The following is a 23,571-nucleotide window of genomic DNA, read 5'->3' on the forward strand; positions in this document are numbered from 1 at the left end:
ATGAAATGAAGTCAGAAGAAGGTCAATACATTCGTAAGAAAATGACACGTCTAATATAATGGACTTGTTCCATTTTCCATTGCAATAATTTTGATGTCCAGTTACGTTTGGCTTTGCAGAATCACTGGAGAAAGCTAATGTATGTTCTCACAGTCATTTATTTAACTATGAGAAACACGCAGAAATGAGGAGCAGTAGACTGTTGCTCAGAGCCTAGCTGGAAGAGATATTGTTGGGTTTAAGAACATGTAGATTTGAAGATGTCTCTCCCCCATGATCTTTGATTCTGGTGAGAGGAAAAGAGATCGAGAGGCTGGTGAGGCTTATGGTTCTGCTGCTGTGGTGAAAGTTAGGACATGTGATTGGTTGAGAAGCTGTAGCAGGCAGAGATTGGCTGATGGCAACTCAGATTTCACAAGGTAGGAAATATAGACTTCCTGGGTAAATTTTGATTTCAATTACTCGGAGCTTGGAGTTTGTGCCTGATCTCAATCATACATCGCGTACACTCACATGCCTAGTTGTGACGGTCCCTGTTGTTTTGTTGTTGTATGGTAACTGATGTCTGTTTTTGGAGGTTTCCCAGTGCATTCAGCCACCTATAAAAGAGACTCATTTTCTGCTGTTCCTCTGGCTGTTCCACTTGACCACACCAGGCCTATCACCACAACGCACTTTAGCACAATTTGCATTATTATTATTATATATTATTTATTGTTAAAGTATTTAATAAACACTCCCACACTTAAGCCTTTACAGTTGTGTCTGCCACCTTACTTTGTTGCAGACACATGAGCCGCGCTGTAACCATCAGATATCAGATAACCCAATTATAAGATCAGATTTTTTGGTGTGTCTTTACGTACACTAAAGAAATTTGATCATGAAAACACCTAGTGGCATGTGTCAGTTAACTCTTTTAGACAATCAGTTTTAACTCTTCAAATCTTTAACGTGTTCTTTTTCATTTTAGAAGATTGAAGATTGTGAATTGTTTAACCATTTACATTCCATTTTGATAATCATATTTTTAGTATGTGTGTTATAGCCACGGTCTCTGCTGCTGTATTTGACGCACATAAACCCAGTAGCCAACAGATTCATCTTTTTAATCTCTGGACAATCTACCAGTAAAACCTGCTGTAATGACAGAAACATGAACTTTCCCCTCCGAGACCCAGTATGTATTTTACATCAAGTGTCTTCTGTCCTCACTCTGTTTTGCCTCATCAACACAGCGGAGCTCAGGAGGAGGACTTGTGCCAGGAAAATATCCAACTATAGCTTGAGCTTTTTTTAGTTTACCAAAAATGTTTGACCAATTCTTGGTTCTTATCATTTAAAGTCTTGTTTTGCAGTAGGCTTCTTGGCTGTTCCCTTTCTAGTCCTGTTTCACTACATCTATAAATCTCCTTACAGGACTTAACCACAGTTTCCTTGTAGCTCTATATTCTCAACATGTTAAAACCATCTCAGTCTGGTCTCACTGACGTTATCTTCAAAGAATCCAGCATGAACTGTTCTTTTACTGTAGAGTTGTTAAAAAATGTCACCCACATACTAATCAGAGCAATTCAAAATACATATATAGGACAAAAATCGACAATTCCTGATAAGTTTAAGAATGATGTGGATCTATAGCAGAACTATAATGCGACCTCATGGTATTATTTTATATACTATGAATTCTTTGTGGTGAAAATAAAATTATATTGTCTAAAAGGACAGTTTTTAATATCATAGTACTATCAAAATTGCTTAAAGGAATAGCAATTTTAACCTTTCTACCATGTTAAAACGTCCCCTCATCAAAAACAGGCCTGAAGAGGTTTTAGATGTTATCCATGCATGTTTCAGTAATTCTGAGATCTCCCCCAGGCACTATTCAGACCCTCCTTACAGTTAGCAGTACATTTTTTTTTCCAATGCTCAGCCCACAAGTCTATATCATACATGTTCCCACATGACAACTGTCCATATATAAAGAAAAACGTGATACAAAACTGTACACAACAACTTGACAAACCTGATGTGATGTGCCATAGTTTCATTATTAACAGGATGCACAGTGATTATGTTGTGATAGTGCTCTGAAGGGGGAGTGACTTAGGAAGGGGAGACTCAAAAGTGATAAAACATATGAATTTGTTGCTTTTGGTGAATATGGAATTTTCAAACAATTAAAGATAACATTGTGATTTAATTATGTTATATGTTAGCAGTTAATACCCCATAAGTCAAATAGCCCCTGTTTAATATTGAAATTGATTTTGAAATGTAGTGAAGTGACAGCGCGGCTGTGTTATATGGCTGCATTAATTCAGCTGTCATTTTAAGTAATTTAATTTATTATAACCTATATAGGGCAGCAAAAGTTCTAAAAAAGAAAATGACATTTATAATTGGTGCTTTTATTGTGAAGCCACCAGATTAGGTTTTATTATGAATTCTCTATTATAATTGTATTTAATCCTATTCGATTCTCCATTACAGTTTTCAAAACCCTGCACTTTTCACTTACTTGAAGTTTCAATTTGTAGCTGAAATCTTAAATTGGCGCAGTAATTCCTCAAGTGCTGAAGTGCAAATTTGACACCATTCAGTCCAAGTGTAGTGTGAATAACTCTATTAAAACTACTGTAAAATGCCTTGCGATTTCTATGGTATCCTTCAATTTGTTACACGGAAGCTGGACCCGATCTCAGGGATTATGGAAAATGACTTTGGACATTTTTTCCACCTCTGCAAAGCGAGAAGTGTCAATATCCCTGCCAAAACCAATACTCAGCGCAATGTAGATCCACCATAAACATACTGTGAATGAGGAGATTGTAGGATTCAGTGGGATAATGACTACACCATTGTACCCAGTTAATGTTACTGTGTGTACTTAACATTGAACCGCTTTTCATGCAATTATTTTTGTCTTTCAGCTGCCTCGGAGGGGAGAGTCAACGGCGGTGAGGATTTCTTTCAGAAGGTGAGTGTGTGGTCTGGAGTAATCTGGGTATATTAGAGATCAACTGATATGGGTTTTTTCATGTCCAATGCCGATACTGATTATTTAGAATCCAGAGAAACCAATGGCCGATGAGCCATGCCGATATATTTGGGCCACTATCTAGAGCAGAATTTGATCATTTTCCTCAGATTATGCTATTTTAATGTACTACCACAAACTTTTGAGAAAGCTTTGTAGTCAATTTGTGCAGTTATATATTCATATGAAAGTTATATATTCATATTAAAGTGCTTTGCGTGTATTTTTTAGGCAGCAAAACATCCAAAACTAAATATCAGCCTGTTCTGGAGATTTAAAAGTGGAGGATCCATCAAATGCTTTTTTCCATGGAAATGTTATTGCTTTGTCTAGAATGTTTCACATTATGGCATTAAACCTTTCTATTTTCATGGAGACTAAACCAGATCAAGTTGCAAGAGGCAACCCTGCTCACAGTTAGAATGCCTGTATTTCTAGGTATTTTTGAGCTATAAAATCACCAGTAATTGAATAAATCTAAGGTAGAGCTGTGGATATCCATACTGTGGATCAATCCAGGCAGAGCAATGACATATCCACAGAAACAAGCAGGTCATAGACCCCCAACCAAAAAGTTACATAGTGCACCTTTAAGGCCAATATGCTAAAAAGTCCAAATATCAGCTATATTGGTCTATCTCTGCTTCATATTAGGCCTGTCATGATAACTTAACATTCAGTGCATGTTAGTTGAAACAATAATTTCTGGGGATAAATATTTATCGTGTGTTCTTTTTCTTAGTAAAAGTGTGGAACTTTTAGTTATTTTTCTGTTCTCCGATTATATTTAAGCTGTAGATGACTGAATAAATAACTTCTATGACTCATTATAGACTACAACACTAACTACTTAACTGTTTCATTCTGTTATTTATTATTGTAGTTTGTATTTTTTAAACAATATTGTGGCTTTATTGTGATATGTGAGCTACTGTGTCCAAATCATTTCCCTGGTGAATCAATAAAGTTTGTTCAAGTCTAAGTCTAATTTAGAATAGTCTTTTTTGGATCATTCGTATGGGTGGAATGAGACACAATTTTCACGAGGCGAGACACACCACGAGATGGGGTCCACGAGAACCGGACAAGATGAGATTTTGACATCATAAATAGTAAATAGTAGTGCAATCCATTTTACAGTTTTGTTTTCACTATTTTTATTTATTTTATGTTATACTTTACCAGTCATTGTAGTACTGATTTTTGGAAGTACAACTTCTCAAATTGTATAACTCACCAGATCTTAACTCTTTTCCAAGCAAAAGATCATTTTCCTCAGTTGTGTCTCACAAGATCTTGTAGCACGAGAACTTGTCCCATCCCTAATAATTTTGCTTCAGAGTTATTTTGTCAGTGATACAAATTAGTTTCAGTATTATCATTTATCATCTTTATTTTCTTCAGCAATTTATCATACTTCAAAATTTGTTATCATAACAGGCCTACTTGCTATTTCTTTGGGTTGCGTTCAAGTCCACCAGCCGTAGAGTGTTGTGTTGTGTTACAGATGTCAGGTGCCTTGAGTTTTTTGTCATCACTTTGTTGCTTATATAAATAAATAATGAACAACAGGAACACAGTGACGTTGGTGTCTGTGGGGGTCACATTTGTAACACAGCTGACACAACAGGGTTATATAATGCACAAGCAACGCATCTGGATAGCTATTGCATAAAAGTAAGATTGTTTAGCGTTTAACGTTCTTGGAGTTTTACTGTATGTGGGTATAGCAAGGATCTGGTTATGAAAGGCTCCCCAAAGTCAAAACTGGACTTCGCAAAAACAGTAGTATATCTTGTTCTTAAACATCTTGAACTGACTTAAATTTTTATTTATTAGACCAAAGAAAAATATAAATTTTCTAGGGATTGCAGGAAAATTGTTTATCATTATATATAGCATGAATTAAAGGTCCTATATTACAGAAAATTGACTCTTGTGAGCTTTAAGTCATGTTAGAGCATTGTTACCTCATCACAAACATACCTCGAGCTGTGTTTTGTTTCATTCACACGTTTAAGTAACCCTTTATTATTAGTTTGTCTACATCTCCGAAGCTCGAAATACGCTGTTGTAGTTTTCAAGTTAACACCGTCTTTATACTATTTGTTCTGATGAGATCGGCAGTTCCAGGGCTGAAATCATCCAAATTATTCTATTGAAGGTATATGGAGTTTAAAAACACAGTGGAGCACTTCCTGTATTATCACATGACATCATACGGTAGAATAGTGTGCTTTTAGTTTGAGAGAAGAACTCAGCCTAAATATGCGGGATTTGTGTGTTAAACGTTTGAATGAAATAAAACACAACTCCAGCTATTTTTTGATGAGGAAACATTATAATATAGATCAGAAAGTAGTGAAATATGGGCCCTTTACCTATTATATTCAACTAAGACAGAAATCTAGTGAGAGCTGACTTTAAACTTTAAAGTCAGATGCATTCAGACTACACCTGCAAGAGAGTTCATGCAAAACAGCTACTTCAAAATTCAGAAAAGCACTAGTAGGTGTATTTATGTAGAAAGGCAGATCAAACTCTTGATTCACTCCCAAATCTTCAGCTACCTCACTCCATGCATTCTTCTTTCTGCTGCTGTCCCAAATAAATTCTTATAATCTACATTTAAAATTTGCCAACTGATACACGTTTTGACTGATAAAGGCTCGATCAAGCAATGAATCAACTAAAGGAGGTTTACAGCCCTGTAGTTCAGGTTTTTTTTTGTATTAAATAGTGTAGTCTGGATATTGATAGTTTTCAGATTGTAAAATGTGATGATGCCATACTCCCAGATGGTGAGTAAGACACAGTTTTTCCTATTGATAATGTTTTACTTTGTCATGAAATACCCAAAAGGTAAATTTATAAATGTTGAACCGATCATTTCTATTTGTGACTAGACCCAAGAACTCACTGTATCGTGAAAAGCATCTGCATTCCAACTATATTAACTTTAGCTGCCCTGAAAACGACAAAATAAAATTAAAAATTGTAACCTATCAATATGAGGAGGAAAAATTATGTGTGTGCCCTTGTGTGAGAAACCTGTACCATTTCTCCACTGTCAGCAGAATGTCAGCACCACTCACACACAGGATATACAGTACAAAAATCTGTGATGATTTTCAGTTTCCACATTTTTCAAACAGTATTATTATTTATAGATTTTCGATTTATAAATCATTGACAGATTTATACAATTGAATGTCATTATGAAAATATGTGCTCTTTACTAGCGCCTAAATTTAACAAAATTCACTTCCCCTTGACCTACTTCTGTATCCATTATGTGTCCACAGTGTTTAGTGGTCAAAATTTTATACATGTCTAAAGCATAACAAGCCTTCCCTTACATCAACGCTGACATGTCAAACCATTAATATTACAATTCCGGATTGAATGTCACGTTTCTGAACTGAATTTGATAGGCCTAATAGCTAGTTTGTGCTTGTAAAAAGTATTCTGTGTAGCCATCACAGGGTTCAGGGTTCATGATGTTGTTCCTAATTTTCTTCTGTCAGTTGCGGTCGGTTGAGGAATCCCACAAATTGTCTGGTTTTCTCCCGTGCCTCCAGTGAGACCATTCTTGTTTAAAAACCCTGCTTCCTGGACAAATGCGGTGGCCCTCTTCAGTATGTTAATGGTGATAATGAAATACATGAATGGACAGTGGTTTGTTTTAGTGCGCTGCTTTTGTCTATTTTTCATATTTGGGTTTGGAGCATTCGGAGTTAAATGTCAAAGGAAGGGCCAATTTAACTGTCCTCGACATATTCAAAACCAAGTAATGCAAACCAGGCGCCTTATGATTCCCTCTGTGGAATTTTAACAAGATCTCCATACTGTGTCTCCACCTCTTTCAGCCCAGGGGGAGAGTTTTATTGTTTCAAATTTATATTATACATACTGTACAAGCCAAATGTTAGCCAGGTGTGAAAATCCCCCATTTCAAGTGAGATTCAAGGTATAAAGTGTAAATTCCTCTTGTGCAATTTTGATTAAATAATAGTGATTTCTTAGTGGTGTGGCTTGTGTTTTGGTATGTCAGATAATGATGATTGTTAAAGAAATTATTTCAGAGGCCCTAACAAGCATTTGGCTCTTTAAAGGTCGTATTATGCAAAAATTACTCCTCCTGTGAGCTTTTAGTCATGTTTGAATGCTGTAACCTCATCAAAAACATACCCAGATTTGTGTTTTGTTTGATTCACACAAGTTTGAGTAACCCTTTATTATTAATCTGTTTACATCTCTGAAGCTCAAAATGCTCTGTTCCACCGTGTGATGTCATGAAACAGTAGCGAAAGGAAATTCCAGGACTGAAATGAATGACAAATGATTCTAGTGAAGGTGTATGGAGTTTAAAAACACACTTCCTGTATTACCGCATGACATCATAATGTGGAACAATGTGTTTTCTGTTTGAGAGAAGAGCTCAGCTAAAGTATGCAGGGCTTGTCTCTTAAACATGAGTGAATGAAACAAAACACAACTTCAGGTATGTTTGTGATGAGGATACAACATAATAAACATACTGTAGATCAGAAAATAGTGTAATATTGGCTCTTTAAACTAAATTTACCGTTGCAATTTAGGGCCAGTGCCTTGAGACGAAGCTTAACTTGATACATGTTTTGAAATAAGATCCTAGTTTGCTTGACCATTGAAGATTGCACAGTTTTCTGTACAAACAAGTATAGTGTTATGTTCCAATGGGTGTAATTGACAGACTTGCATTGCATTGAGATACAGTGTTGTGGATGCTGACCAGACAGAGAGATTTTCTATATTAGAAAATGCATGAGAACTACACTGAATGCCAGGCTAGATCATGGTGCTTTTTACATGTATAGGATTTAGAACATCTGGTTTATACGTTATATTGTCACAAGTCTATCAGGTGAAATAGAGCAGAGTTATTTTAGCAGGAAGCTATAAGTAAGAACTGCTTAAGTCATGTTTTCATTGCAGCTCTTACATTTGTATAGTTCTAATACTAATACTATGGTTACCACTTATGCCCAATTAAAACAGGCAGAACAAACACTTAACTTAACTGTGAAATGGCCCTGCTAAAAGAAAATGGACGAGGTGTGTAAAATACCTTGAAGTAGTCGAAAATGGAAACTCTTAGTTGGAGCTCTTCCTGCCCGCTCCACACACCCTTGGCCGTGAACCACACCAGCTCTTAGAGACTAATAAAGTACGTGCTTATGGAGTTACCCACTGTCTTCGTCGCACCAGGAGCCATAACTCACTACAGGTCACACTTTATATATGGACTATGTACTGAAGTTTGCAAGATGAATACAGTTTGCTATGTAACATTTGAAGGTCCACCCTGCTCATTTCCCCATAGCCCTAGTTGATCTGATTGAGTCACTGTCTGTGTGATTTCCTGTAAATCGAAAACATTTACACAGTGCATAGTTCAGTGCAGTCAATGAAGGAGTGGAGGAATAGTGAGATGTAGAGCCACTGGAGGGTGCCATAGCTGGGGAATCGTAAGATCGTAGATGCACTATGGAACTTTTCTGTCACCCTAATACTAATGCTTTGCCTGGAATATTCCACAGTGAGCATTAGACATGCATTATTACTAGTCCAACAAGGTTCATTTGGTCTTCCGATAATTAATTTTATTAGGTTCTTTTTTCAGACCAACTGTTTATTTTCATACCTGACAGTTTCGACTGCTCACTAGCGGTCTTCCTCCCGAGTGGTCACATGATGTTGCTGTGATGTGTCTGGTCAGCTGATTTGTACAAGTTTTGGCACTGTCTTCCTACTGGTGGAGACAGAACGACAGTGTCATTTACTGTCCGACTTCCTTAGGACAGTATCCCAGGTGTGTGAGAGTAAAAAAGCCCCCTCGCTCCAGTTTACATCCTGCCTCCACCTGCAAGAAGAAAGCTCCAAAACCTGTATAAATCAGCTGATCAGACACGTTGCAGAAACATCACGTGACCACTCTGAGGAAGACCGCTAGAGAGCAGTCAAAACTGTCTGGTATGAAAACAAACTCTTGGTCTGAAAAAGAACCTAATACTATAAATGCATTATTACTGTAGTACTGGCTCACCTCTCCACAGATCTGACCTGTTACAGAAAAGTTACATAATGCACCTTTAATGTTTCATATTGGTATGTGTAGGTGTATGCATGTATGTAGGTATGCATATATTTGTTTATTTATTATTTAGTTTAGTTTACATTAGAGTACACATTCCTACTGGTTAGCTCTTTTTTTTTAATGATATCCTGGTTCACCCTGTTTGAGACAAGTTGAGCTTTAGACTTTTAAACAGATTGAAATCTGTTAATAACCTTGATTTGTTGTTGTTGTTCAGCCCTGACTTTGTGCTTTTAAAGTGATGCTGGTTTAGTCTGTTTTGACTTTTCTGCTTTTTCTTAAGATGTTTCAAGTATGGTACTTGAGCTTTTTCTATGGTGTGAAAACTTGGAAATCATTCTACTACAGCCTAAAAATACACGCAAATCTTTATTTTAACACTTTAATACAAACTAACTAACTGCACACATGTGACTATACAGCTCTCATATGGGTTTATGGTAAAAAGGGGGGCGAAGGGGCTGTGGGTGAGTTTGTTGTATATATAAATTATATAATTTGAGTAAAATAATCAAAATCTGACCCAAAATATTGGCAAAGCTTATCGGCCATCAGCTGCTCTACATTTTAAACAATCAGCATCAGCCATGAAAAAACCCATATCAGTCAATCTCCACAGTTCCTGCATTGTTTTGTTCCTTGTATTTCTTCCAATGCTTTTAACCTCTCGATTCAATTTTGTAAGCCTCTGACAACAGGGGGATTTTTAAGATGATGCACTCGTCATTATTGCCCTCATGCACACACGCAAAAATAAAAGCTCTTTAAACCAAAACGTGCCAGTCTACCACAAATGTTGAGGAACCAAGCTGGTAGAGCCCATAACTGCACCACACAAGCGTCTGAATTGAAGAAGTTGGAGGTGCCTTTGAAATCTCTCCAGTCCTGCCCTAAGCCCTTTCCATGTCCGTTCCCAGAAGTTGTGGTCGGGGTAATGCCAGGCGTGATCTGGAAGAAACCGTGTGTTTAGATCTCCATCCAGAAGAGAGATTTATTTGATTTGCGCCGTGGCATCCTGCGATTCTGTGACGCTGGGTGTGCTCAACTGACAACTGTCACGGAATATTCTCTCAGCGTGGATTTGGTGAAATAAGTAGGTCACATCGAAGCCATTAGATCCAAAGGTTGTTCTTGTGCTAGGTGTTTGTTGCCTCTGCTAAGGAGGTATGTTTAACCTGGCATGGATCATTTGCCAGTCTGTTTGCATGATAAGGTTTTAGTGTGAATCTAAGACCATTCTTAAACCACCTTGTTTCATTCAAATAAACTATTACCATGTGTAACCAGTAGCTCTCCAAGAACATTTTTTTCATATGGGGTGATATTAAAACCCCAGATAACACAAATACTCCATGTGGCAGGAGCTTTTAGGTTCAATTGTTTGAACATTAAACTCTGAAAATGTCCACAGTGAAGCCAGGTTGTGAGTGTTCTGTGTTGTTGTTTTTATTGACTCTGTTCCAGTGTAGTCCTGACATTTCAGATTGATAATGGCGTGTTATTGTAAGTGTACCAGTGGCTCGAGTGGAGTGCTTGTACTTAGTAGATAGCACTCAGTTAGAAGGCTCAGAGTTGAGACGTGAATTCTCAGTGGATCAGTACAACTCATGATCTCAGTTACTTCAGACAGACTTCTCACTCCTCACCCCCAAACAGCCCCTCTGTGCCCCGGCCCCCCCTGACCCCCCCATCCCAAACACATGCATAAACATTCCAGCTGAAACAACAGCTGGAGCGTCGCAGCGAGCAGGAAGCAGGCCCTGCCTCTGCCATGTTGATTATGTCTGAATGTGCTAGTTCTCTGGTCACGTGTGTGGGGCACGCGTGGACTTCACCTTCATCATTTCCTGTTCCTGAGCTCGGACACATCTGCAGATCTCCAAGAGTAATCATCATGTCAAGGTCGATCTCTCAAACTGATCACAGGTGCACACGTATATATGTATTTATCCATTTTGAAAAGGGTCGAGTGACGCACACAAGAATGGCTAATGTATAGGTAACCTAATTTGTCCAAATATCTCGTCCCATTTGAAAGGTATGTTCATAAAAATAAACACCATCCACCCATTAAAATGGTGTGTGGTCTGTCAGAAATCAGTCCCATCTGCAGAGAGCAGCCAAAAACAGCAAGGCTCAACAGGAAACTCGTTTTTCTGAACAAGAGCCCTTCGGAGAAATGTTAGAGAGCGTTGGCTCTGGTGTCTGGTGATACAAAGTACAATTATGACACTGTTCAGGATCCTCAGACTGTGACCCCGAACCTACGGTTTGACTTTTACTTATTTTGGACCTTCTAATACTATTTGTGCATTTAACTATAACAAACCTGTACCAGGACTAAACCAGAACAAGTATCAATGCTTGTCTTTTTATAGCTAAGGAGTATTTAAACGTAACAAAAACGTATACTGTATAATGAACACATTTTGAAATCACATGCTCTGTTATTGAATCCTACTGAAACATCTTTCTAGACACAACCCAAGAGGCCCAAGAGGAAGCCCATGGTGCTTGTTGTTGTGTGTTTCCAGTGATAAAGTGCTGTAGAGCCCGTCAGAGCCACAGGGGCAGAGTGACGTTTGTTTTGTTGTGTTACATCAGGCCCTGGGTTCACTCAGATCCGGCTCATCTCATTTGGCTTCAGACATTCAGTGCAGAACTATGGGCAAGGCACTTGTGCAACTGATGATGACCAGTGATGGAAGAAGTTCTCAAATTTGTTACTTAAGTGAAAACAAAAAATATACTCAAGTAAAAGTATCAAATGAAAAGATCTACTGAAGCAAAAGTTATAATTGAAGAGTATAAAGTAAAAGTATTTTGCGAGTTTGAGATAAATATAAAGCTTCAAATGTAGTGATTTTGATACAGATTTGTGCTGAATTTTGTTAAACAGAAAAAAACTGGATTCATTTTTTTCTTTTCTTTCTTTTGCTCAAAACTACAAATATGTTAAAAATAAATCCTCAGCATTTTCAGCAGGGCTCACACAGTAATAAAAAATGCTTTAACTTTTCAGTCCATTTCAAAAATGTAGTGGAGTAGAAAATACAGATACTTGCAGACACTTACAAATGTAGTGAAGTAAAAGTAAAAATTTCCTTTAAAATGTTCTTAAGTAAAGTACAGATACCTAAAATGTATACTTAAGTACAGTATTTTACTACTTTTACCTAAAGACCACAGAATGCCAACATAGTAACTCTCTTTCTGTATCAGTGTTTTCACTTTGATAAACTCAATTCCAAATTGTGTGATTCACAACAGAAACTGGCCAAGATCTGCAGATTGCGTTCAGATTATGTAACATGACTGATAATGATATTTCTGTGGAGATAGGCTTTTTAATGGTTTATTGGATATCATACAATGTGAAACTTTTGCCAAATATGTCCTTCCCGTAATGAGAAAGTGCATTCTTTCTTTGAACTGTTAAGTAACATTTTGCAATATTTCAATTTCATAATCTCATATCTGCAAATACTGAAAATGTCTTAAGTGCAGAAATATTACTTACTAATCTTATATGAAAGATTACAAGACAGCCCTTTTTATACAGTATCATAGTAGTATAGATAATAGTACACATAACTGATACTATTTCCTGGGGGGGATACTAACTGAAGGTACTACTGTGTCTGAAGCTCAGTTACTTAAATTAGATTTTATTCTGTGCTTTGTTTTGCAGTTAGTCACTCCTTTTTGTTGAAAATCAAACACCTAAACTGTGTAATTGACAGTTCAGACTCTCTTAAAACTTTGACAGTCTTTACTAATGTGTGCACTGTGTTTCCATAGTAACTCCTGAACATTCTGCCATAGAGATACATGTAGAACCGCAAAATATCAATACACTGGCTATAGTAATTTGTGCAACTCCAAAACAGTGCTTAAAATACTGTTTGTTTTCCAATACATCTCTCATTTTTAGTGCCAGGCTTGACCACAAAGGACCTTTCTGTGTGAATCAAGTGTGTATGTTATTTTCTGGACTGGTTTCATCCTGATGTTTCCTCTTATTTACCTCTTCTAAAACAGGCAAATGTTACTAGGCGTATACTCTGGCTAAGTACTACTGACAAAAATCCTGGCTGAGTATCTGGAGAAGGCACTGCACTCACTGTGGTCACCCTCTGCTTCTGACAGATTTAGAGTATTTCTTATGGTGACAGTAAAGTAAACTGGATCATAACCTTAATACAAATGTTAGCTTGTTGCCGTGTCCCGTGGTGTCCCTGATCTGTCCATGCGTGAGCTGGACTTGTACTAAACCAGGTGAGGCTTGAAGGGCTCTCACTCAACCATCATGTAAAGCTCCGTAGCTCCTGTCTGTGCACAGGTGTGGGGCTGGCAGGTGCAGCGCCTGTCAGGGAGATGCCAAACACACGGAGAAGTATTTCCACAGCGGCATATGGAGAGGTTTAAGTGCTTCCCTTTTTGATTTGAACATGATTTACACAGGCTGGATCAGCTCCATTCTGTTATGTTTTGGCTATGAAAAGTCAGAGAATGTTTTGCAAATGTTTGTGGTTCAGTGGGTCTAATCAGGTCTGTTAATTACTGCAAAAAACAAAAAATAAATAAATTGTGATTGCTGCGATGTAGGTCTATTACAGCCATCAAAATGATGGGCCACCAGACAAGAGGAAAATAACATAAACAAATAGCATTTTTATCCCCTGAGTTATATTAAATTAGCAGTAGTTACCATGGAGATGTTGATGCATGTTTCATAATATGACATTAAACTTATCTATCTTTATCTTTTCAGTTCCAGGTGTTTTAGTGCTCAAAAATATCTGTATAAACATGCATTCCTTCTGTGGGTAGGGTCTTGCTTCTCCACAGATGTGGCATGTAACTTGGCTCTCTAACTTTACCTGCTTCTCTCTATGGAGTTAGATAAGTATAATGCCATACTGTGGAACATTCTGCAAAGCAATAGCATCATGGAGACAAGATTAGCCCTCCACCAGAAAAATAGCACAACGCAAAGGGTCGGCCACCTGCTTGTCTCCATGGAGATGGTATTTTTTGTATCTGAAATGTCCTGATATGGCATTAAACATATCCATATCCATGCATTTACTCAATAACATGGGTTTTTATTGAACTAAAAATGCGCATTCTTACTGTGAGTGGGTACACCTGTCCGCAGATCTGACACGTAATTTGACTCTGTAACTGTACCTACTTCTGTCTGTGGAGTTAGATAAGTATAATGTCATACTATGGATTCTGCAAAGCAATAGCATCATGGAGACAAACTTAGCCCAACACCAGAAAAATGACACAATGCTTTAAAGGTGCGCAGTGTAACTTTTCTGGTGGAGTCTGCCACTTGCTTATTTGTGTCTGAAATGTCCCAATATGGCATTAAACATTTTTATTTAGCTAAAAATTTGCATTCTTACTTTGAGTAGGCTCACCTATCCACAGATCTTGCATGTAACTTGGTCCTGTGGTGTCAACTACTGTTTCCGTAGAGATAAATAAGTGTAACGCCATACTGTGGAATATTCCAGGTCATATTATCATGGAGAGAATTACAGTAGACCTTTAAATGTGTATGAAAAACACTGCCAAGACATTTGACTGAGCATAATTATATTGTAGTAATGATATTGTGCTACAATCTATTTAGAGTCAACTATATCACGTTTCAACCCAAGTCATTTTAGTATTGACGTTGCAGATTACGTCTTCGTGCATATGACCACCCTAGCCATATTCCCCTGTGAGCTCTGAGATAATGATTGCTTGCTGCCCATGGATGTTTGATCACGCTCCTACCGCTCTGAGAAACTTTTCGAAATCCATTTCTTCTTCTCTGAAAACACAAACCCCAGGACAGCGTTTAAACAAACTCAAATCCTCAGGACGTCTGTAAAAACATGGATAGTGTGCTGGGCAGATTAACTCTTAAGAAAGGGCATCCAGGATTTTGTGTCATTTCTTTTTGCCCACCTCTCAATTTGCCAAGAACATTTTCCCCATTTACGAAAAATACGTTTATGGAAATATTTTGTGTTGCTAGCGCCGACAGCTCCTCTTGCTGATTGTTGTTATGACGACTGGACTTGTCAAAAGGCTCTCACACAGATTGTTGTTGGCCATTTGAATACATGCATAAGCCAAACGTAATCAGTGTAGTGTGTCTGGTGGAAGTGTTGAGAACCACTGATATTGTGTCTGGAAACAGGATTATTATAAATGGGCAAATATTGAAACTGGACTAAGACTGAACTAACTATTTGCTACCATTTTTCCATCCTCATGATTGTGTATTATTGTATTCATAATTGTTGAGTGCTGTTAGAAATAGAGATGCACTGATTCTGCTTTTGATTCATCTGTTTTTTAGTTTTTTCCTTTTGTGTTTTGTATGTTTGAACTGTGTAAAGCATCAAGAAAAGCGCTATACAATATTATGTTATATATATATTTTTTTTATTATTATTAAAGGTGCAATGTGTAACTTTACTGGTAGAGGATCCACCTGTTTAACTCCATGTAGACGTTATAGTATTTTTCCTAAATTGTTCTACACTATGGCTTTTAAATTAAGTATCTCCATGGAGACAAGCAGGCCACATCACCAGGCCAAGTTATAGGCGAGATCTGTGGGCCCGCTCACAGTCAGAATGTCTTCGCAGTAGTTTTGGGGAATAAAATTACCTGAATAAATGAATAAATACAAGATATATTTGTTTAATGCCATACTGTGGAACTAGCCAGGCTGGTGCCACCTCGTGCCTCCGCTCAATTTCATTTCTCTCCAGCAACTAGATCAAGAATCAAAATACAATAGATGATTCGGAAAAACCCTGGAAGTGCAAGTTCGGGCACCAGCCAATCAGTGAAGAGCCATATATTCTGTGTTGTCAATGATTCCCGAGATCGAGGATTTAAAGCCAGAATAAAGAGAATGTTTGGTGAATTTCATCAAGGGGAAAAAACGTTATTGCCCTTCTTCCTAGGGGATTTGGGAAAAGTTTAATATACCAGTTAGCCCCGTTATCGGAGCATTACATACATCACGACCAAATAGTAGCGACTGGTTAAATGAAAAAAAGAACCCACCTACCGTCGAGCAAACAAATTCTAACACTCCAAGGTCAGCTGATGAATCAGGCTACAGTGGAACATCCTAGGCAAAGCAATGACATCACCATGAGACAAGCAGATAAATTACACAATGTACCTTTAAACACAAACAGAGCAAGGAAAAATGATCCAGATGTGTTTTGTAACTATTGAACAGCTTTCTAAAAATACAAGTTTAATATTATGAGACATTTTGAGCCGGCATTGTCCAGTAAATTGTCTTATTACACTAGTATATAGACCCAAATTAGATGAGTTGATCCACCAAAATTTTCATCATTGGCCATGATATCACATACACAAAAGCATGCAGTACAGTGTGTAGTGAAATACATATGTTAGAACATCTTTATCAGCTAACTGTCTGCATTGAAGTGAATAGAAAATAGATTCATGTAGCACATCACTGTTTTTACATGGGGTGCATTCTTTGGTTTCTGCAGCAGATCAGCTTAAATTGAAAACACATTTTGCTGTGATATTGTGACATGATAAAATGCAGGAATGTCTCTCACGTGTCTGGAGAGCTCCTCTGTAGCTCACAAAACGCACTTCATAGAATTCAAGTTATAAATAGCGATACATTATGTTCTATGAGAAGAGATGTGAGATGTGCTCTGGGTTGTTGCTTGTGTGTCTTCTTCTGTGGGATGTGACTGTTATACAAAAGTATATTAACTGAAATAGAAATAGACTGCTTTACCCCAGAGTCCTTTTAAAAACATATGTTACAAATAGAGCAGCTTGATTATGGAAAAAACTGTAATGATTATTTCAGATTATACTGTCATAATTAACTTGCATAAAAAGTACACAGCTAATATATTTCATTAAGATGTGACACTCTTTAAAAGCCTATAGATTGAAAAGGTGGCTTTTTTTAGGTTTTGAAAGGCAGAGTGTCCATACATAAAAGAACTAAAAACATAAATTTGATGAATTGCACAAACCGACTCCAGATGCTACAGATCTGGATAGGGATGCTGGACTGCAGTCAACAATGCAGAGAGCACATGTTGCTATAGAGTAATGTGTTGTGAAATCAAAAGTGCTGTCAGATTAAAATGATATAAATGGCAGATTTTAATTGTAGTTCTCTTAAATTAAGTCCTAAGGTTTGATTTTGGTTTAGTAACTGTTAAATTTGAATTTGAAACCATGACTTATTGTGTCAGAAACATTTAATATACTGCAATAATATCACAATACTAAACATAGCTTTCAAACATGGCATTTTTCTCTGTTCAACATGTCATTTGAGAACCACTGTTTAGTTTTTTCTTTGTTTTGTTTTGTTTTTTTGAGTAGATATTTTACCTTTGGACTGGCACTGTCAGAACAAAAAGCCTCCAAAAGATATTTCATTATCAAAACCACAGTCAATATCTGAAAAGCACTCCTTTATTATCTAATTTAGTGTTCTTAAAAACATCAAGAATGTGTTTCTCCAGAAGTTGAGCCAGCTTTGTCTGTAAGATAATCAAACAGTCTTTTCTGAAGCCTACTTTTATTTGAAATACTGCCTTTTTATATTGCTTTTGTCAAACATTGTAGTTTATAAAATTATCTCTGACTGTTGTTCTCTCTTTTCCAGATCATGGATGAAACCCAAACACAGATAGCCTGGCCGTCCAAACTGAAAATAGGAGCCAAGTCCAAGAAAGGTGATTATTACATCACAAAAGCAGTTCCGATTCTCATATGAGCTTGTCTTCAGTGCAGTTTCACCATTTGCTTCACATGTGTACCTTGAATAGAATGAAAAACAGGTCTTCCATAGAACAACACCTCCTTTTAATCAAATACATCCAACCTCAGCTAATGGTTTCTCTGTGTTATTTTAACTTGTAAAAAATGCACTCGCCAAAGTTATCGCACAAAATCCATTATTAATACTTATAGAGATGAAAGCGTGCATTCCAACAGTTCCTTAACTCCATCTGCGCTGAGAGGAATTTGTGATTTTTTGTGGAGGCGGGACATTCCTCGATTAGTGTCCACACATGCATGGATCCTGTTGCCAATAATACACTATCATGGCTATTTAAAGCTGTTCCGGGATGGGGGGGAGAGGCCCGGGTTAGGGAGGACTAGGTGCCCTCCATGTTGTTGTCCCTGGGAGACTCACCAGCATGCGTTCAGATCCAGATGTGGAATCCAATCACGTTATGCAACTTCCTGTCTTTACAATTGTTACATCACAATCTATGGAGTGCAAATGACAGGCTTTTGTTTTTCTGTTGATTACTTATTTTTTGTGGGATGGTACTTGTTGTAAATGTTTATCATAGTTTTACATCAACAGTGGTAGTTTGTTGGGGATACACTGATCCAGATTTTTCAGTTTCGTTACTGATTTTGAAGCTATGGCATTAAGTATCTGCCGATTCTTGATATTAAGCATTTATTTCCTTAAAACAAAAATAAAATAAGACAAAACTGATCCAAAAGTGTCATGTAGAGGTTAATTGTCTTGTTACATCCATGTATATGCCAAAACTTTGCACAGACACCAGTATCGGTTTGGTGCAACCGTAATAAAGGTTAAAGAAAAGTACAAAAATACAGGAAGTAGTGATGAGTGCTACAGTGGAATGTCATTAAGCCAGAAAATTCTATCCAAATTGCAAGGACAATTTACGCACAAGGTACATTCAAACAAAATAAAAGGTGGTGTCATTTATTTTATTAGCCTAATTATAACTATTGTGTAATTTGGACAGGTTTTGGCTCTTGTTAACAATACGGTTGCTTGGTAACAGTGTCAGACTTACCTCGTGTCTCATATCTGCTGCCTGTGTCCAACCAGGAAGTAAAATGTCACCAAAATTGTCAAACTAAAGAAAACTTGGTAAGATTTTTAGTCACTATTTTTAAGTTAAATGAGTGGTCTTAACCTGTCATATGCACTTAATCAAACATAAGCCCTTTGCACCTAGGATTGTTGTATTGAAGTTAAAAAATAGTATTAGGCCTGTCACAGTAGTTACTATAAAATATTACTATATATTTGGTGGTCACTATTTATAGAGTACATTTCCTTTGCACTACTGGGATTTATTTTTTTTTCCCTAAATGATAAGATTTGAGTCATTGATTGAATTAAATAATTTTGATGATTCATTACAGATGTAAACTAATCACTAAAGTGTTTTATTCTGCTATTTATTTATTGTAACTCAAGTTTTTTAAGAATATTGTAGATTTAGAATAGTCTTTTTGGTATAATCCTGCTTTAGAGATTTAGACTGTCAGTGGCATAAATTCATGTCTGTATTATAAGTTTTATATTTACTATGCATTTTCAGCAATATATATATCGGACTTCAAAATCTGTTATTGTGACAGGACTAAATAGCATACAAATTCAAACCATCGTAGGTGGACTGGCAGATTTTCTAATATTGTGTAAACTTGTAGGAATGGCCTGAGAATGTGGGATAATGACTAGCAGTTATCTGAGCACATGGTTTCGTGGGAGGAGAGAGATGTGCATGTGAGCGCTGCTGTGTTTTTACAACCTGGGCCATCACAGTGAATTACGCAAAGATGTCAGCACTGGACTATTCGAACCATTATCATTTTTCACAATACGCATCTAAAAACAGACAGGGACATTGTCAGGGAAACACAGGGGGAGGGGTTACCAAAATCTGTATGATCTAAATATAGGATTACTATGTCTGTAATACTCAAGTCAATAACAACAGTGTCTTAATAGGTGTAGAGTGCATTTTAGTCGTATTATGTGTATAGCTCTGAGTAGTCACAATTTTAAAAATTCAAGCTTGATTTTGATACTAATGAAAAGGTGACGATTGACTGATTCTAATAATCTTTTCTTTCTTTTTTTTTTTTTGACAATATACAAAAATTTCTAGCACAAAAAATGTAGTTTATCTTTAATAGTGTCGTGATCTGGTCTTATTTTAGTCCAAATATAAATCAAAAGGTATTAAGGAAAGATACAATTCTGCAATGTTTTCAGTATCAACATCAGTTTCAATACTGCATACTGCATTTGGTGTTGATTAGTATTTTATTTTATTGGAATGCCCCTTGAGATGCACCATTTCATTTTTGATGTGTTCAAAAAAACAAAACATTAGTAATACACAATACAGACAGACACAAAGACAAAGACAGAATACAAAACTTACAGGTTTACATTACAAAACATATATACATACAGACAGATTTGCTCCCTCATGCCTTCCTCAAAACTCCCACTACAGTACAACTTCTGACAATCTTTGCACCAAATTTAAAAATGTGTTCACTACAATACTGTTGGATATATAGGTATATACACAGTAGGTCTAAAAAAGATTAAACAATGATAGTAAAAATTGTTGTAGCAACAAAGCAAAATAGTGAAGAACAATACATTTAACACTGCAAAGTCTCATGTACGACCAGGCACATCTCAAACATTTAATCTGATATCAAAGAAACATGCAGAATATGATGAAAGAAAACTTGATTAATATTATTTAAAAATATTAAATTACTTTTCAACTGTGTCAAACGCATTCTTTTTATTCTGAAATGTTCAAACCCCACGTCTGTTTACATAACACTGCCTTGTTGACATGTAACACCTCTAGGATTTGATCTGTAATAATGGCCTTTTATGGATGTTGGTCCCCATTTGTTTTCCTGGAATAGTAAATTAGTCTCGACTTTCCTGTGGAGTCTGGATTGGGTTAGAGTCAGTGGGGCAGCTGCAGATGTTGTAACCTCTCCACACTCTGGGGCACGCTCTATCAAAATGCCAGTCCCTGCCATCCATTTATCACCTGCCTCACACTCTCCTGCCGCACGCGCTCCTGTCACCTGCACTGCTCTGATAAGGCCTGTCCCTAGCCTCTGGGACAAACCATCAACTACACTGGAACTGATTTAAAATGAGGGGACTAGATCCACTGGCCATTTTATTAGGTACATATGTGCATGTGCTAGTGTCTTAGGGGCTAACAAACATGTGGTTTTATCCTAGTTCCATATTTTTCATGTCAAAAAAATCTCCATAAATGTATGACACATGAATAGAAATATTATGTGAAGTGAGGAAATACTGTGAATAGAACAGTAATTAATGTTATTCATAAAACTTTTGCATTTCATGGTTCAGTTCATCACTGGCCTCTTTTGAGCACTATCAGGTGCACCTTTTCAAATGTATAATTGTCAATCATAATGCTACAAGAGGCTAGGTTTTCTTAGTAGGTCTATATATTACTAATATTAGTGTAATTACAGCCAGAGCATTTCAAAGACCACCACAGTCACATTGAATCATGAACAGGGGAGGGGAGATGACAGTTTGCAAAGAGCTTCAGTCCAAACATTACACTCTTTGAGTCACAACCTTCTATCATCCAGTTTCCCCCTGGCTGCACTCCTGGGATCTCTACTGTCAACAAAGATTTTTTTTTTTACTTTAAAGGGCCCATATTACGCCATTTTCTGATATTGTGTTTTGTTTCATTCACACGTGTTTAACACACAAATATATTTAGTCTGAGTTCTTCTTTCAAACTGAAAACTCGCGTACACCTTGACTAGAATCATTTGGATGATTTCAGATCTGAAATTGCCAGTATCTACTGTAAAAAGTAGCTATACTTGCAATCACTGCATGGCATCACAAGGTGAGCTTTGCAAACAAACTGATAATAAAGGGATTACTCAAAATGTGTAAATGAAACAAAACACAACTCTGGCCATGTTTCTCAAGAGATAACATTCTAAAATGTCTTAAAGATCACAAGAATAAATGTTGTGTAATATAGAACCTTTAGGACCTATAGATGCTATATACTGTATGTATACATTTAGAGCCACAGACTAGATGATGAGCTTATTACAGGTATCAAAAATACAGTACAAATCCAGTCCAGTGGTTGTATGTAATTTATTACAAAGCCTTACTGTGAAGCTTAATACACTTATGATACAATTATAATAAACAGCATGGTTCCTCTTCACGGTCATTTAGTTTGTGTTATGGATATGAACATTTCCTGATTTCTTCAGGTGTTTTGCGTTACACCTTTTTTACACACATCTTTCCAGGAATTTAACTACATCGAGGGTCAGATGATGTGTTATTATTTTTGTCAATTCAATCTGTTTAATCCCTGCGACTGAAAGCACATCTTGCAGCTGAGAATTCCTGCTTTATTTTTGTTTTCGTTTGAAGGTGTTCCCTGTGCCAAATAAAGACTAAAGGTGTTCATTTGCTATTCCACAATCAATCATAAAAGAGAGAGCGAGTCAGTCTGCTGTAAAAATGTGGGGGTGTTCTGCATCATGACTGCAACAGTCGTTAGGTCGGACTAATGGTTGCCAGATGTGCAGGTTACAACGGGACACAAACAGAGAACAGCTCCCTCTAGAGGCCAATGTTGGTGCCAGCAGAGGATGTGGTGGGATTCTATTGTTCATAGAAACAGCTGGTAATGGGAGAATTTCCTGGAACAATAGGTCCCTGGTTGCTATTTAATTCTTCTCATAATTTTCAATACACTGGATCGCAGAGGCTTTCATCTTTTACAGTGCAGTTGGTCTATTCTTGTTGTTATGCCAATATATAAACATTCTTAAACATTTTTACATTAGCTAACATTTGACAAACTGTTGAATGTAGCCTGTTTACAAGATTAAAAACTTTAATACTACAATTACTACTAAAATTGTTACGACAACTTAGAATAACAGTGCTATTCTTACTACACAAATGCATTATCGAAAAATGTACTTTCATTTCTCAGACGCTAAGAGTGTACTTAAGTATTTTGCATGGATTGTGGATTTGCATGATATGTGGTAAGATTATTACTGCTATTGCTAAGACTACAATGACTGTTTAAAATGATTAATACAACAATCAATACTACCACCATTACTAGTACTTAGAATGATAGTACTATTTTTACCACACAAATGCATTATCAAAAAATGTACTTTCACTTCTCAGACTATACTAATGTTCTAGTATTTTGTATGGGTTGTATGTGGTAAGATTAATACTGCTACTGCTATGACTACACTGCACTACATTATTGCTATTGCTGTGCTACTACATTTGCTTATAAGACATGTGCAAAACATATGTATGTATATAACATATTTTAGTTCTGGCCCAATAAACTTGCTCTTTAACTGTTTAGCATACTCCTCTCACTCAAACCTGCTGCTTAAAACCTTTTTTTTCACTATGTCTGCTTTCAGTGCTTTGTCAGTGAACATTGGATTCCTATCTCCACCAAATCAAAAC

The 23,571-nt window shown here is 36.8% G+C and overlaps 1 protein-coding gene across 1 annotated transcript in view; it reads left to right on the top strand.

Moving 5' to 3' along the window:
* The window catches only part of LOC110156966 (protein bicaudal C homolog 1), an 81,247-nt gene that overhangs the window by 19,098 nt on the left and 38,578 nt on the right, over positions 1-23,571 (top strand). Inside the window, exons 2-3 of the mRNA XM_055162640.1 lie at positions 2,934-2,980; positions 17,884-17,953. Of these exons, the coding sequence (XP_055018615.1) occupies positions 2,934-2,980; positions 17,884-17,953 (117 nt within the window). The remainder of the gene's footprint in view (positions 1-2,933; positions 2,981-17,883; positions 17,954-23,571) is intronic.

The sequence above is a fragment of the Boleophthalmus pectinirostris genome, unplaced genomic scaffold (assembly GCF_026225935.1).
Source record: "Boleophthalmus pectinirostris isolate CB_2022bp ecotype Guang Dong unplaced genomic scaffold, ASM2622593v1 HiC_scaffold_5, whole genome shotgun sequence".
NCBI lineage: Eukaryota > Metazoa > Chordata > Actinopteri > Gobiiformes > Gobiidae > Boleophthalmus > Boleophthalmus pectinirostris.